The sequence below is a fragment of the Plectrocnemia conspersa genome, unplaced genomic scaffold (assembly GCF_051122295.1).
Source record: "Plectrocnemia conspersa isolate PC_06_02 unplaced genomic scaffold, ASM5112229v1 ptg000014l, whole genome shotgun sequence".
NCBI lineage: Eukaryota > Metazoa > Arthropoda > Insecta > Trichoptera > Polycentropodidae > Plectrocnemia > Plectrocnemia conspersa.
Window position 1 is genome coordinate 19,826,539 of NW_028277178.1, and position 18,065 is coordinate 19,844,603.

General features: G+C 28.6%; 1 protein-coding gene across 1 annotated transcript in view; it reads left to right on the forward strand.

The window, feature by feature from the left end:
- The window catches only part of LOC148226461 (uncharacterized), a 40,556-nt gene extending 24,036 nt beyond the window's left edge, over positions 1-16,520 (forward strand). Inside the window, exons 10-21 of the mRNA XM_088204607.1 lie at positions 3,417-3,736; positions 3,795-4,008; positions 4,089-4,300; positions 4,371-4,559; positions 4,951-5,493; positions 9,598-9,613; positions 14,379-14,500; positions 14,567-15,263; positions 15,555-15,754; positions 15,827-16,012; positions 16,085-16,223; positions 16,287-16,520. Coding sequence (XP_088060733.1) covers positions 3,417-3,736; positions 3,795-4,008; positions 4,089-4,300; positions 4,371-4,559; positions 4,951-5,493; positions 9,598-9,613; positions 14,379-14,500; positions 14,567-15,263; positions 15,555-15,754; positions 15,827-16,012; positions 16,085-16,223; positions 16,287-16,471 — 3,023 coding nt within the window. The 3' untranslated portion in view covers positions 16,472-16,520. The remainder of the gene's footprint in view (positions 1-3,416; positions 3,737-3,794; positions 4,009-4,088; positions 4,301-4,370; positions 4,560-4,950; positions 5,494-9,597; positions 9,614-14,378; positions 14,501-14,566; positions 15,264-15,554; positions 15,755-15,826; positions 16,013-16,084; positions 16,224-16,286) is intronic.
- Positions 16,521-18,065: the final 1,545 nt, after the last annotated feature.

The following is an 18,065-nucleotide window of genomic DNA, read 5'->3' on the forward strand; positions in this document are numbered from 1 at the left end:
AGATGATGATTATTATTAATTTTCGAGCATCCTCACAAATTTCGCAGTTTTCCAGTAATCTAATAAACATAATTTTTTATTATCTCAATTAGTTACTATTCTTAAAACGATCTGCCAATGGAAAGTTATACTTGTAATTCAAACATCCGTCATTTAATTTTAGTGTGAAACAACAAAATTAAGTATGTATGTTGAATCTTCACACATTTGATTTGTGTTTTTTTATACTTAAGTTTACACATTGGTAATATTTTTTAAAGCTTTAATTTGTAAATAACACAGTGACTAATAGTACATTTTTTTGAGCTCACTACACAACTTTTCATTAAGTTGTTGCTTCGTTTAAATATAATTTCTCCTGTTAATATTTATATATTGTATTAACATATCATCTTTGATTGCATTGTAGTGATATAAAACGAAAACTATTACATTAAATACATGCAATCTCTTGTATCACACAATTGTAGATATCTTGTCAAGTCAAATCAATTTCTGTTTAATATTATTCGCCATATTATGAATTTTGCGTGAAACTGTATTATTCGAGAAAGTGTTTTTTGACAAGATTTCTCTTCGATAATATTCGTCATCTGGCCATATTTCGACATGAAATGTTTAGATATATTAAAACAACCCTATATTACGGAACCTTAAGATTCCATGAAACAGTGTTATGGAGTATTCAGAGAAAATTCCTTAGACATCTATTTTTGTATAATAGCTTTTCAATTTATTGTATTCTCGACATAATTTCTGAAGCTATCACTAGGGAGTCGTTGCAATACAGGAAAGTGTTGGTCGTTGTAGCGTCTCATGTTCCTGCCCTGCGGCAAAAACGTCAGTGCTCAAGAAATCTAACATAACCTTGCACATATTATTTATATATGTGCCACTTCCATTTAGTATACTTATACAAAATATACATGTGCATATATATATATTATATGGAACTTGTTTATATATGTATACGCTAGGTATATTAAGGGCGAATTTAACAAAAGTATGTCTCAAGAAACCTGTCATAAAATTACATGCAAAAAATATAGTTCGGTTACTGTGTGCTGCATTTTTGTATTATTTTAGGAATTGTAGAATTTTATGTTCTTAATATTCTAGATGGTTCATGATGAGTTTTTTATGTGTGATCATTTATCGGTGCGTGCAGTTTTATTTAAAAATTTTCAGTAGTGAAAAACTTATTTTTGCATCTATATAATAACTGCATTGATGTGGTTTTTAACATATATAATTTATTTTAATAACCGCCTTTTCAAGTACAACAGTTTTTAATTTTGATTTACTTAGTTATTTCTCTTGACGAATTTAAGGCAATTAAGGAATGAGACAAAATTTTCAATCCAATTTTTTTTTTAATTTTGCAAAATATTTATAATTGCAGTATTTCGTATTATCATGGAACAAAATCGCTCAAAATCTGTTTACTAATAAACATCGGATGTTTTATGGTTATTTTGGTATTTTTTTATGCATAAGAAAGATCGATTAACACTGTGAATTTTATTTATTTTATGTATGACAAATTATTATTTTAATATTTAATATAGTGCATTAAATATTAAAATAATACTTGCAGTTTATATATTTATTTTATTGTATGTGGAATGTCATTTTTTCGCGTCTTCGTCTCCAAATCGAGTGGTACTCTGGACATCGGGCATATCGGGCTATGTGATGCATCCATCTATTCTCACGTACGGTCTGCACGCTTGCGCTGATTTTATTGCCCAGTATGACAAAGGCCTATTGATTAATTAACGTTGCCCAGTACGTCAATTTCACTAATTGTATTGTTCTGAATTTTATGATACAAGTCTGTGGATTTGCAGGATAATATAATTAATAAACACGACACGTTTTTTTCTGGTATAGTTTATCTGTTTCCGAGTTTCATTAGTTTCTAATCATTGTCCTGATATTTTCTGGTTATCGTAGTGAATCCATCAATCATTGTAGGTAATGATTCTCTTTAAAAATGGTTTGGTTAGTTTGTGCAGTGCCCATTTGTGCATTTTTACGGTTACAAAATAAACCTTTAAGTCTGTTGCGAGTGTCAGAGCAGTTGTTTGTGGATTTTCTTCAACAGTATTTCTCAATATTTATTAACATCAGATAGAATTCTTTCAATATATTAAAGTTTATTATCACTAGTATGAAATTACAGTTCTCTGACTAACAGTACCCTCGCCAAATTCCAAATTTATATTTATCATGGCTTGCACCGCATTGTAAATCCAAGTTTTTAACCATATATAGACATTGGTAAGCCTGTGGTGATTTATTTAAGGAAAATTTTAATTTTCCCCTTGTTTCTTTCTTTGACTTTTTAAATAACCACAAACCATTTTATGCGGTTACTTTCATTTTATTTTTTTATTTAAACTCTCGTTGTAAGTTAACAAGCGTAAGCCCAATGCATTACAACAGGGTAAATCTGTACAGATATATTATTAACCATCAGACTAAAAGTCTAAGAATCGGTGACGTATATATTAATGGTGCGTTATCTTAATAATAGCGATTTTTTTTATAAATAAAAATTCGAGTGACGCGGCCGGGGCTCGAACCCGCAACCTGATACGTTACGGACTACGCTATTCCGTCCTGAGAAAGCAGCAAATAGTTATCTTTGTAAATATTGCCGATAGCTGATGTACAATTTCTGTTGATGGGCACATTGAGAAAGTATTATATACATTAATTAATATTATTGAATTTGTGTAACTGATTTTTAAATTGAATTGACTGTTAATAGTAAGATACAGACTGATATTGTATATATAGGTGTAATATATGTATGCATATATTGTATATGTAATGTAATTAGTTATATAAAAACGGAAAAATGTAGGAAAAATATTGTTGGTATTAAACTCATTGTTAATGTATTATCAAGCTATCCTAATCAGCTGTTTTTATATCTCGATAATTTGTGCGGTTTTTAATGTGTTGTGAGGTAATACATGGAATGTTATTATAGAATATATGGATAGTTAATTTTTTTAGGTTTTCCCATTTAGCTTAAAATTGCCCACAAAGAATATAAAAATATTTTTAATACTTATTTTATAAATAACAGTGACATAAATAATCATTAGGAAAAATATAAGGATAATTATATTTTTGATGATATTTATGTTTTAGAAAACCTGTTTGGTTGCCCATCTGAATAGTTTAATTATAACGTAACGTTTTTTAACAAAAAACCCAAAATATTTTTTATTTGCATTTATTAATGATAGTTTTTATTTTTGTTATTTTATGAAGTACTCTAAAAATATGACTTGAGCATAGTTATTAATTTTATTTTATTTTTTTTTAATATTTTTGATCTTAAAATTACTTATTTTCACGTGTACCATAAATTAAGACGTATGTATTATTATTTGTTTCAGCTGCTGTGGTTGTCTCATCGACTCATCCACCGGTTGTAATCGCACAAAATCAACAAACATACTTTGATCCGAATCAGCAGTACTTCGTAAACATGGCTCAAAATCATTTCAACATTTTTGACATCGAATTGTTGAGATACACCGCCGAATCGACGTCTGGCAATTTTTTGATCTCTCCCGCCAGCATTAAGTCTATCCTCGGATTGATTTTAGAAGGTGCCAAAGGATCTGGTGCAACACAACTACGTGAATATTTGCGATTACCAGAAAACGTGAACCTCGCTAGAATATTATTGAACAACCTTGCAGCTAAATTAAAGGTGAGTTTAATTTGAAGCATTTTATTTAATATTTATTGATGTATAATTTAATTTATAGCTCGTATCGCCAGGAGTATCAATAGAATCAGCTAATAGAATATTCGTATCAAATCGATATTCTATCAAGAAGCAGTATGCTGATATGATATCGAACCTTTATGGAGCAGACATTAAATCTGAAGATTTCTCACAACCGGCCGTCGTTGCCAACGATGTGAACTCATGGGTCAATACGGCAACACATGGAAAGATAACGAATCTCATCCAACCAGGTAACTTATAACGGCTTGTTTGAATCGACGATGCTTTTGTAAGAATTGTAATGTATTATAAAATATGTTGATTATTTTAGAGAGTTTCGACGTTTCTGCGATGATGGTGCTAGCAAATGCCGTGTATTTCAAAGGAGCGTGGAAGTCCAAATTCAATGAAAATCTGACAGCTCCGAGCTGCTTCTACGTTAACAATGGATGTAAAACTGTTAACATGATGGAAACGAGCGGAGAATACAATTATACTTATCTTAGTGACATAGCCGCTCAAGCGATTGAGTTGCCTTATTTGGTATGATTTTTTTATACATGAGTATTGTTGAATTGAATCAATATCTAATTGTGTATTATACTATTTTCAGGGTGGTAAATACTCTCTCTTGATTGTGATGCCTACTGATAAAAACGGTTTGACTACTTCGTTCATAAGAAACTTGTCATACAATCCACTGTCGAAGATATTAAACGAAATGGATCTGACCGAAGTACAGTTGCACATGCCAAAGCTAGAAATTAAATATTCAGAAGATTTGGTTTCTATTTTACAAAAGGTAGTAATTTTATTTGATATTATATAAAAGATTATTCGACTTTAAGTAATATTTAACATTGCTTTTATTTCTGCCATTATTTTACTGCTGAAACTTCATCAAGTGCTTCGAAGCATTGATATTTCTTTCTTATGTGCTTAATCTCGTTGCAGTAAGAAACTTGTTTAAACAATTTTTTTACTTCAATGTCAATTTCTCCAGCTCTATATATATATACTTTAACGCAAATTCTTTACTGATGTTTCCCTAATCGCATGATTCAGTCTGACAATCACAGTAATATGTAATTAACTAAATGTCTGCTCGATCTAGATAAAAAAATCATACATGAACATTAGAATTTAGGTTGAATGTAAGATAATACGATTTTTAATTATGATTTTTTTTGCAGCTTGGAATCACTGAAATCTTCAGTAAAAATGCTGATTTAAGCGGTATTATTAATTCGGATCAAAGTCCACATATTGATAATGTTGTGCATAAGACGCGGTTGGAGATAAACGAACAAGGCTCGACTGCCGCTGCTGCTACAGCAGCTATGGTTATCCCATTGATGGGATCGTCAACTGCTAGGATGACTGTGGACCATCCGTTCCTGTTCTTCATCCGAGACGTGGAAACTGGCGTAGTTCTCTTCGAAGGCAGAGTTAGCGATCCATCTAGTAGTTACAATGCTCCTCCTAGTTACAACGTAAACAGAAGGCCTCAACCAGCGCAACAGCAGTCGCAGTTTTCTCAACAACCGCAACGCGTTCAACCATCACAGCAGGGAAATGTACAACAATCGACATATTCAAACATACTAAACTCACAGAACGACTATCAGAATGCACAACAATTTAACTCTCAGCCTATAAGAACAGTAGTTAAAAAGGAACCAGTAAGAACCTTTAATAATAATGCACAAAGGGGATCTGGATTATCCCTTTTCTTTTAAACTGCACATCAAACGCTGCGGTGAGGATAATGTAATTTTAATAACTATATTAACATTACTAACACATTATCCTAAATATATTTTCATATTTTGGTTAACGTAAAAATGTATATAACCTATTAAAATAATTATTGTTATTAGAAAAGCGACACAAATTAAAATATGGCAAAGAAACGAATTTATTACACGCAATTGTGTGTGCTACAAAAAAGATTTCAAGGAAATGCTGAAAAGTATAATACAAAAGCCTGAATTTCTTTTATTGATTAACTTTTTCTTTAGAAAATAATATTCACTTACAATATTTTTTTTTAACTCTGCATCATATTTGGTTGTTGTAAATAAAAAAAATACACTAACTGTTATACAATATTTAAATACATACATATTATATTTATATATAATATTTAATTGCAGAGAATCCCAGACTACAGTGAAACTGGTACACAGCAAGAGTACGAAAGATTTCAAAATAAAATGCCGATGGACAAAGATGCTATTCATTTTGCGACTTAATAACTATTAATTATACATATGTATGTACATATAATACATATATGCATATCAAAATCAAGTCATATTTTATTCATTAATTAAACAAAAATGTATAACTGATTAAAAACATTGTATATAAAGCCTCATTCACTATTGATATTTATAATTTGTACTCGTGCATATCTTTTTCTTTCTTTTTACGTAAAATAATGTGTGTTTTGAGTTTTATCAAGTGTGTTGCATTTTAATAGTTAAGTTATAATATTGAACGTGATATTGCTATTTAGTGTTAGTGTTTATTATGTAACTAAGATGTTTATGACAAAATTAATGATATTTGTCTCATGGAAGATTTATATAAAATAGATTAATAAAATTTATTATAGTTTTTTTTTAATTTTTAGTTTTATTCATAATTATCCTTTATGCGTATAATTCCTATTATTATATTAATGACTATTCATTTAAATTAACATAAATAAATGTAATATTTATTGTATTGACAAAAATATATAAAATTAAAAAATATGTATCATATGTGTTCATTGTCAAAATAATATTTGTTTCAATATATAATAATTTAAAAATAAAAATACAGTCTTTCTTAAATATTAAATATTAAGATAATAAAAACAGCATAAAAATACTGGATCATAAAAAAACTAGGGCATTTTAGTGCATTTTATTCTCTTCCATATCTCAAGAGAAATAAATTGTGATGATATTTTTATAGACTCCAAAAATAATAAAACCGACATTTGATTAATGTAAAAAGTTATCACTGCATTTTATTTCATGTTATTCAAAGTTTCATAATAAATAAAATATATATTTTTGCTATTTTTTATTATTTAAATAATTCTTAAAAATAAAATATAAATACAAGAAAAACACGGTTTATCTAGCCACAAATGGTTTACATGCGGTCAATTTACTTTGAACCATAATTTCCTGACAAGTTATTATATTTTGATTACACTGTAAAATTGAAGACCGGTTTTTAATTTTATATTATTTTATAATACAATTAAATATATAAAATAAGACATTTAATTAAAACTCAAAAAATCAGCATCAAAATGCGTAAGATGCTACTCATTACTAAAATGCGTAAGTAATTATGTATAATAATATACAAATAAATCTTAGTATTGGGTGGTAAAGTCCGAATAAGAGTTGTAATGGAGAGCTAATGTGTGCATCTAAGTTCTTGCGAACCCTTTTATACCTTCTCTGCGAGCATTTTACATTAATAAAAAAACTGATTTTGACAAATTAGTTAAGTATTTATCAATTATGGCCATTAATCATTTTTACTGCTAATAAATAAAAAGACACGTAGTCGCTATGATCGGATTAAATTCTTGGGATGTAACTGATTAGCTGGACCAGATACGAATGTCGATTTGGGAGCAGCGGCTTTCTCGAGAATTTAAAGGTCGTTTCGCTTGGTGCGCTTGGTGCGAGCTAGACTAAACGATTATTTTTTCAATGTCGGAAGCGAAGCGATAGTTCTGGTTGAAATAGTTGAAGGAAGTGAATAAAAACGGTATCGTTTTGCATTATATAACGTTAAAAATTAGAGAAAATCAACGTCCATTTTGTATTGCCTAATAAAGATATTGTGGTGATTCCAAATCGATAAAATTAGTGACGCAGGATGCTTGGTTCGGCAGATTCATGCAAGTACTTTGAAACTGTCAATTGATACGCAATCGTTTATTTTGTGCATAAGTTAAAAAACGTTCTTAGAAAATTCAAATTTATTGTTAGTATGAAAAACTCTTAACAAATCTTGTCAACTTATTTCGTCACAAAAATTACAAGTGGTTCCAATAAAAAACTATTTGTTAAGCGAAACATTGCTAGCGTTTCATAGAGTGCAATACATTATTTTGTGGTGACAAATGGTTTTAGAAAATTTTGACTACAGTAATTTACGTTTATGGATTAGACTTGAGTGTCATTGTGTGTGTTTTTTTTAATTATATCGAAGGTAATTTATAAAGCGCTTTTGTATAAATGACTCTTTTAGGCAAAAAAATATGTAGGACCCTCTACAGAATAAGTGTGGAATAAGATAAAGTTATTGTTTGATTGTTTTTCTAGTCAGAAAAAATAAACGTTGGTTTTAATAAGCTTCTAAGAAAAAAATTGTATACAGAAAAAGCATTAGGATTTAATAGGGGAGGTTTAAAGTGATGTTTTAAAATTGTATATGAAAAACAATCATGGCAATGCAAAAATTGAAATGTACTCGAAAACATGTTGCAATTTGTAATATTCCAAAAAGCTGTAAAAATATAAATGCGAAAAAAAATATATTTTCTAAATGAAAATTTAAAAAATAACAAAAAAGAAATAAATATTTGTAAATTAATAATAGCTTTTGTATTTCTAATATACTTATTTTTATTTTTTATATTTCTCTCTATTATTATTAAATAATAAAAAAATAAAGGTAATAAAAAAAAAATTTAAAATGGCTAAAAAATATATTTTCATTTTCTTAAAAAAAGTTTTTAATCATTTAATCAAAATTTATGACAAAAATGTAGTATATTAAATACTAATCTAATTAATAAAATATATAAAAGTTTTTTAAACTTTAAATCATGTTATGTTTTTTTGAAAATATTTTTTCATAGATTTTTCAAGAACCTTTTTTTTATTTTATCAAATAAGATTTTTTAAATATCAAAATGTTAACATAAAATTAATAATCATCAATAAACGATAACTATATTTTTGTTGGTTTAACTTAAGTATAAAAAAATAAGAAAAAAAAATATTTTTATTTTTTAGAGTTTTCAATAAAATAAATTTATCTAATATTAGACAAATTTATAGTACTAATTTAATTTGAATGTGGTTATATATTAATTAACAATAAATTTAAATGTATTATATACATATAAAAAGAAAATAAGTATTTTGATATTTATTACTTTAAATAATATGAAAATTATTAAATTATACACATGTAAATTATCCTAAGGATTAGTTGAATAGAAAATTTAATAGTTTTTCGTTGCTGTCTATATTCATGATGTTTTTATAGTATTGTTTGATAATAGAGGTCTTAAACAAACAATGAACTGTAAATAGGTGCTAGTAGTTAGTATAAAACAAAGATAATTTTAACAAAAAAAAATACGTTTAATCATATAATTTACTTCCTGGTTTTGGTCATAAGACAAAAATGACACTCTTTGTTCCTAATTAGTAGATTTATCTGATGATGACGACTGAAAATATACAATAGTGTGTATTTAGAAATCAATAAAAAATATTAATTTTATTATTTAGTAAATATTTTATTATATAATATAATGCATTGTACATATTAAATACATATGTATCACTAGATTAATAACTGCAGTATTAAATATTAAATAAACAGATACAAGTCGTTCGGGTCACAGAGAAGTTGGAACGGTTAACTGTACTCTCTGTTCGTTGTTTGAGTAAGTCGATTTTCACACACAGTCCTGTCCTGCCCTCTCTGCCGGTCGTATAAAGAGATCGAATCTTCATTTGCCATAACACTCTTCCGGAGAGCTCGACAGTGTACACTACATTCCCATCTTGTGACCTGCCAAAATGGGGCTCTTCAAAATTTGTAAGACAACCTTTTAATATATTTATTTAATGTACATGTATATTTATTTATATTGCTCATACTGATTATAAATAAATTTATGTTTGTTTTAATAATCAGTTAATGTAATGATATATGTATTTATTTATGTTATCCAGGTTACTTTTAAATATAATTTATATTAATTGGTGAACTTTGATCCGCATGTCAAAACCAATGATCGAGGTCAATTAAACGCAACCTTCGGCTCGTCGCTAATTTTAATAACAAAACCCGTATACTTTCGTCGAGTGTAGAGTTTCGTTTTCGCCAGTTTTGGGCGTGATTTCCTTTGTTGGAAACAATACCTTCCATATATCGCAACGACCGGTTTATCCGCCTTGTCATTATTAAACAACGCGAGATAACCGTTGAGTTTGTTCCGTGCGATGAGCACAAGAAAAGAAATGAATAATGGGGCTTAACTAGAGTACCGTTTTTAATGAGTTCGCGGCCGAATGAACTCAATAAGCCGAGTATTATGGACTTTTCTTTCGCAGGCTTAACCAACGCCATTGTTTCGATACCGGTATCAAAATGCATATAAATATTATATTTTTTAGTAGCAAACTACAGTTATACGATTGATAAATTACTGCAATATAAGACAAGGTAGAATATTATTAGCATAAATTATGCAAATGCGTATATTGACGTTTTTTAAGATGATATTCGCATATCTGTGGTTTGTCGCCCCTGTCGAATCTTACCAGGCAGGTGATGCAGCCAAAGTGAATGCCCTAACTTGACCTAGCCACTCACTGACCGAACACTACCGATTTTCACACGGTTATAATATTTTTGTAATGCCAAACAATAATAAAAAAATTACATAAACGTAAAGAAAAAAAACAAACGAATTTAAGTTTAAATTATTATAAATAAAGTACGTATGCTACTTGATAATTTATATTATTTAAATAATATATAGCATATACCAAATAACCATACGAGGTATAATATATTCGGATAACAAAGAGCAAAGTCTAGTTTGAGATTTATCAATAATACCTTAAGATCTCCACTGGACTTGGAGACGAGTTTCTTAATACGAACATACAAATAACATATGTTTTTTTTAATGTGGAGGATCAAGCATTTTTTTATTTTACCATTCTTTCAGATTGTGTAAAGCAAAGATCCGCTTTCGCATAAGCGAGTGCTACTAAAAGTCAGCAAACAACGAATTGCCTTTTTGATAAATTCGGATATTTTTACATCACTCATTTATTGAAACGTCATATTGAATTATTTTTGGCTGTTTGATCAATGAGAAAGATATTATTAATATTGAATTTCATATTTTAGACAAGAACAATGTTTATTTAATGACACTAATTGATTTAGGTGAAGTTAGAAATGCATCTATTTTATTTTAAACAGAAAATGTCAAATAGAGTTAGTAAATTCTCCTTTGTAGTAAAAATATTTATATATTTTCTCTAAAGAGAAAGACCATTCAGATCATTCTGAATATAACATTGTTCATAGCAGAATATGAAATAATTAAAATAATCTGGCAATGACTTTTCCATTCAATAGTCATCAAATTTCAATGTGAAACAACAAAGAAACTCTTGTTTTTAATTGTCATGCTTTCACAACATTAACAATTTCACTACTTTGTCCAGTATCTTAAATATAAAATAATATTTTGTAAAGCTAATCTTAGTAAACTCATTTAATTAGAGTTACTGCTCCTTTCTCAAGCTGTTTTATTGACTAAAAAGTCACTTTTTTCCTAACTTATTTTGCAATTTTTAATACATTTTTTTATGTAAATATATTTTCTCGTGCTATTTTTTATATAATAACTATTGCCAAGGATAGATTCAATCTCATTTTTTATTTATTATAATTAATTTTATTCATCCTGTTATTACCAATTTATTAAAATATACAATATACCATATTTTAGTGTCTTATCTTCACGTATTGCAGTAGCACGTAATTAATCATAAGCACGTCGCAGTTCGCTATTGATCATTTTTGAGCAACAATAATTTATTTATGTTATTAATACGTGAAGTTTTTCGTGCGTGCATTTTGCTCTGGATTCCGGACGTTGAGTTGAACTGGCTTTGCGAAGAGGGAAGCGGCAGCTTCTGCGATCTTCGATGGTATGAAATTGGAGCGGCTTCCTCTTGATTAAAATTCGTACTCCTTGAACATTAAAGTCAAATTCAAGTGTGAATGTCATTTGAAGTGTTGGAGAAAGTCTCTATGGGAGTGTCTGAGGAAGTGATCGTTGGTTGCACAATTGTTTTTAGCCTCTTCCATTAAAATAGTCAATTATAAAAAGTTGGCGAGTTTTGGAACAGATTGTCATTGGCCACGAATGGCTCTTTAAATCTTCCTGATGCATGGAAAATATTCTGCCAATTAATCTGCCAAAGTGGTTCTCACGGTAATGTCCCTTTTCAACAAAAAAATCTCTTTTTGTCTTAGACGTTCAAAACCTGTGTTTGTATCACATGCCGAAATTAGCTTTGTCACTGATTTGGTTTCTCACGTTTTTGTTCGTTTTCAGATTTTTCGATTTAATCCCTCTATTAAGTGGTCTACTTGTTTTAATTAAAAGGTGTTTTTTGTTGTTGAATACATAAAAAAAAATTCTCTATATACTGAAGTAGCTGATTATTAGATAACTTTCAATACCTAATATGTATGATCTAGCTTGATTTTAATGAATCAGCGCGATATTCATCCGTAAGTTTAGAAAAATCTAGATAAACCTAATCTGTGATGATGAATAATCACTAATTATGATCTAATGAACTTGACAGTTTCATAATTATTTTGGACATGTACGTAAGTGTTAACAGATAAGCTTCTGCCTCGTTCTTCTTCATGAAAGTCACTTTTTATTGATTTAAATTTACAGCTTCATTTGCCTCTTATAAGTTCATAATAGCGTAGTGCGTTTTGCGTTCGAGCCTCAGCAGCAGACTCAAATTTATATTTATTAAAAATGCGCTTTATTGTAAAATCAGCTCTAGCTGCAAAGTGACATATATTTTTTATAGATCTAAATGCATATAATAATTGATAATTATTAGATGTCACCGATTCTCAGATTATAGTAGTTCACACATACTTGTAGGTATTCATAATGTCTGATTGACTTACCTGGCTTACGCCTTTCGGGTTTCAAAAATAAATAAAATAAATTAATAATAAATTTATATATAATATAAGTAAAAGTTAGTGATTAATTTTAGCAGTAGTTTCTCTTTACGCACAAAAAAAAATTTAAACGACCATTTTAAACACAGCTTTGTTGCAGCTGAAGATTAATAAATTCTGCTACGTTACACGATTCCAAATATTAAATAAATAATCCATTTCACGTTTCTTGGTTTAAGACATTTATAAAGTTGTTATTTATTAATATTTTTTAATAAGTATATTAAAAAATAAAACGCATCTAAGCAAAAAGTTTATCTAGTCTTAAGTATATATATTTTGATTTTAATATTCTTCAACTAGTGGTTTAATATATTTACATATATTTTAATCGAGAAAATATCAGCAAAAATATATTTGGAAAGAGAATATTTTATCATGATCGATAAAAATAGATGTTTTTTCATCTTATAAAATATAAATATAGCGCAAAAGTAACTTTCCTATTTATTTTTTTAATAACCTCTGAATAAATTTAGCTTATAATTAATGTCTTAATATATAGTTTAATAAATTAACTTTAATATTTACTTTGAAACATCAAATCAATTAAATGACCGATGATTTCATGTTTATACGAATGTTCTGATGTGCACTTAAGTATATGCAGAGATCTTTAATTAAATGTACTTGAAATTTTAGCTTAGAATCAACAATTTTGCGTATTGACAAAACTATTCAAGTGGAATTCACTTCGTCATTTATTTTTTTTTGCAGTAGAGTTAGTCATTATTTTATTTGATGTTTAACAGTTGATGAAGTTTATCAATTAGACCTTATAAGGATATGCAAATTAATATGTAAAGATTGAGAGGCTGTAATTGACTATTGCGTCTTATGGCTGTTCAATATTGTATTGAATATATTGATTTTTAATATCTAGTGGTAGTCTTGAATCTACATTAATAATTTGTCTGTATTTTCTTTGAATATAGATAATTAATATAATATTTTTTTGTGTACACTCAATATTAAATAGAAATATTACAATAAAGTCCTAATAAAACTGAGTTTTATTTGGTTTATTTAAAGTATCGGTAATGTTTTTGCGGCGATTTCTATTTTTTGTACTTTCCTGTTATTGGGGCCATTTTTTTTAGTATTAATTTGGGTTTAGGTTGCTTTCTATTTTAAAAATGTCTCCCTATAGTACTATAGTTTTTTTTGCAATAAAATTGAATAATTCCGATAATTATATATTTTAATTCTGTATCTTTATATACTTTTTATATAATACATATGAATATGCTCTAAGAGCTAGCTTGTCTTATTCCAATAGCCACACAGACATATCGTGTAAAATTGCTTTCAAAGGATCTTGAGTTATCAAAGTATATTACTTGGAAAATTTATAATATTAAAGAAAATCTTATACATGCATAGAATATGACATAAAAAGGGTTAAGGCACTCTGAATACATTATGCTATATACATATCTGAATCCCAGTCGAGTTTTATACCTATGTACCTAGATAGGATCACTCCCACCGGTTTGTTTGCATAACAGATAAATTTAACTCTTTGCAAATAAATATTATACATATCTCTTTAAATTTTCAGCGTTTTTAGTCACCACTCTATTTTGCTTATCTTTTGCATGGCCAAGAAAGGCCAGGTCGGATGAATCGAGTTTAAATTTTATAGGCCGTTCTACGAACGACTTATCAAGATCAATAATTCAAGTGAGATTAATTATATACAGATTATTTATTAACATTTTCGTGTTTATAAAATTAAATTAATTTCAGAGCTACGTTGACGATGACTCAAACTTGGCGTTTTCGCCTTTCGGTTACTCTGTCATATTGGCTATAGTTTCCGAAGGAGCAAAGGGAGAGACACGCGATCAGTTGAGTGCAGCTTTAAGGCTTCCCGAGGACATAACCGTTGCTAGGAAAATGTACCAGGTGATTCTGACTAGACTGAAGAATACAAACGAGTATAAAACTAACAGACCGGAATTCAAAAATTGGTTCTACGTATATAAAAACTATACGATACAAGATGACTATAAAGCGGTCTTGGAGAAGTATTACTTGACTGACGTGAGAAGCGTCAATAAATACGATGCATCTTTTTATAAAGCGCCGGAAGAGACAGTAGAAAAGGTAGTGCAAGATCCACTTCCACCGGTAGTTATTACACATATAAGTGAAAAAAATGAAGTTAACAAAGAAGATAATGAAAAGATTATCAGTTTTGCTATGGAAGATAAGCCGTCGAAACCTGCGTCTGAGCTTTATGAAAGCACTGAAAAGAAACCAGGCAAAAATATCAAAGAAAAAATAAAGCTGGCAAATACATTTAAGAAAAATCATGAAGGTGGCGATTATGAAATCATGGAGGCAGTAGAAGCAACAAATCACGAAAGAACGGCTAGAAATATGAAGGATATACAAAAAGAAGGAACTCAAGGATTATCTGCTAATCGAGTTGGAAATAATGGTATATATTACTTCATTAAATAAAATAAATAAATATACATAAAAATCATGCGTATAAATTCTTTCTTTAAAATACATTAAATTCTTCAATGAATTTAAAATCGCAACGTAATTTTAGAATATTACTTTAAAAATAGAAATTCTTTCAGTTTATTCTAATAATGATTCTGTTTTTATCGTTTTGTTTAAATTGTATTTTAAGTTAAGTTATATCTTTAAAGATAAATAATAAATAAAAGCACACAAAGATATGTTTTAATTATATAATATTATTTTTAAATATCTATTACAGAATCTAACTCTTTAATGATCATCTTCAATGGACTCTACTTCAAAGGCACTTGGAAGACACCTTTCGTAAAAATCAGCGATGACGACTTCTATATAAAATCAAAGGATATAAAAAAAGTTCCTATGATGAATTCCAAAGGAAAATTCAAAATGGGAACTGTACCCGGACTTTCAAGTTCAGCTATCGAATTACCATACGAGGTACATATAGTCCTAAAAAAACACATTTAACAAAAAAGTCCATATATGTGTATTAATAAATTCGTTTTATAGGGCGATAGATACTCCCTTGTCATAATAAAACCGAACGAGAGGGACGGCTTGCGGAAATTAAGCGAAAATTTAGCAGATTTTCCCTTATCTAGCGTTTCAGACGTGTTATACCCGACGGAAGTTACAGTGAGAATGCCGTTCTTTTACGTTGAAACCACAACCAAACCACTGGCTGCTCTCGCAAAAGTAAGGCTATATTATATCCATAGATAACAGGTATAAAACATTCACTTTATAACACAACACGTGTGGTTTTAGTTCGGCGCCAGTATGATATTTAGTCCTAAAGCTAATCTATCAGGTATTTCAACTGAGAAAGGATTATTCGTACAAGAGATGGTTCAGCATGTATCGATCAGAATCGACGACTCTAGTTCATCTATTTCTCAAATTTCCGGTAATAATTATATTTATATGTTTAATGTATAATATATACATGTGTATTTATAAATACTTTCAGCTGGAAATCCAAGCACAATTTTAGAAAGAAGCACACCTTTAGAAGAAGAAAATGAAACAAGCCAAGATATATTCTCAATTAATCATCCTTTCCTGTTTTTCGTTAAGGATACAATCGATAACATAATCGTTGTAGCTGGAAAAGTCACGAATCCCATCCAACCTGATCCGTTTGATGAAGAGTGATGATTCAAGTGTAGACATGTATTTAATTATGTGATATTATCTATAAAAATAATCCAGAAGCATTTGATGTTGAAAGTACACAAATAATATGTATAATTTATATTATTATATAATTTAAGATGGAGAACAATAAATACATATATTTATTCAACCGTGTTTTTTATTTATATCTAAGCGAATTGCTAAATAAATACAAATTAATATTCCACAGGTGACCATCAATAATATAATATATTTATATTAAATTAAAATCATAATATTATAACTATTGATTGTATTGAAATTATCCGTATGTAGAAACACTACATAACAACAAAAGGAACGGTATGTCAGATGAAACGTCGTAAAATAATTTATCGATAGACATGAAGTTCGATTTATGAAAATGGGCATTTTCCTTGGAAAACTTGAAAAGCGTTAAGCGGTCTACAACATGTCACTACGTCGAATCTTGTCAATTTTGAGATAATGGGGGTGAAAGGTATTAAGATCAAATTCATACAAGACCTACCTATAAAATACCTATATTACAGACTCGTGTACAAACTAGCATCCTATTTTGTTATACATGTACGTACTAATATTGTATGTATATATACATATATACACGTTTGAATGTAAATACTCTACATACAAATATAATATAATTTTGTCGGTTTAACTCTGAATTATGTATAACATATTACATGTATTGTTTTATACCAGTTTAGCAATCTTTATCAGTAAAAAAGAATTAACAGTACATAAGTTAAAAACATTTTGCAGATGTTGGATCAAAATTAATCCGGTAGTATATCGTATTGGGAATCCACTTTTAATTACTTAGGAATGCTACCAAATTCTTCAAAATATTAAGTCAACCAAAAAAGTGTTTCTGAAAGCAACAAAAATTCTGAAAACAACGTTACATAATTCTTAAGAACCTCTAAAAATATATCAACTTGTCCCATAAGTCTTTTTAAGCGTTTTTTATTATAAATTAACAATAATTTCACTATTATTTTGATGTTAGTTAGCAGTGTGGAGATCTTACTCTTGAAACTCGCGTTAATGACTGACCAAAAATGAAACAAGACAAATGCCCTCGCCTCGTTACGGCTATAGGTTTCCCTTAAATATCACGATATTTTTTTTTTCGAGTTACGAAACGGTCACGTGAAACAATAAATCACTGGAAGACAAAAAGCACCGTAAGACCACACATTCCTGTTGCATAATTCGACCTCGGAGATGTCCATTAAGCAAAAATCGCTTTCTAAAGATAATAATTCTATTAGATAAATCGATAAATAATCATGTAGTATTTTTTATAAAGTTAATAATTATGGAGCTTGCCAAATTACACTTAAGCTGAAATTAATAGCTGTCTAAAAATTAAATTTTAAGAAAACAACATTAAGCTCTAATTATATATACTATTAAATATAATTACTGTTTTTTTATTAATAAATTAAAATATTTACTAATTAATAAAGCATACAATATTTAAAAAATGTGAATATATGTAACCAAATACGAATAATCTAAATCGTTATTTTACTAATTAATTAGCGGGACATAAAAATCCAACCATTGGCACTTTTACTGAAACAGG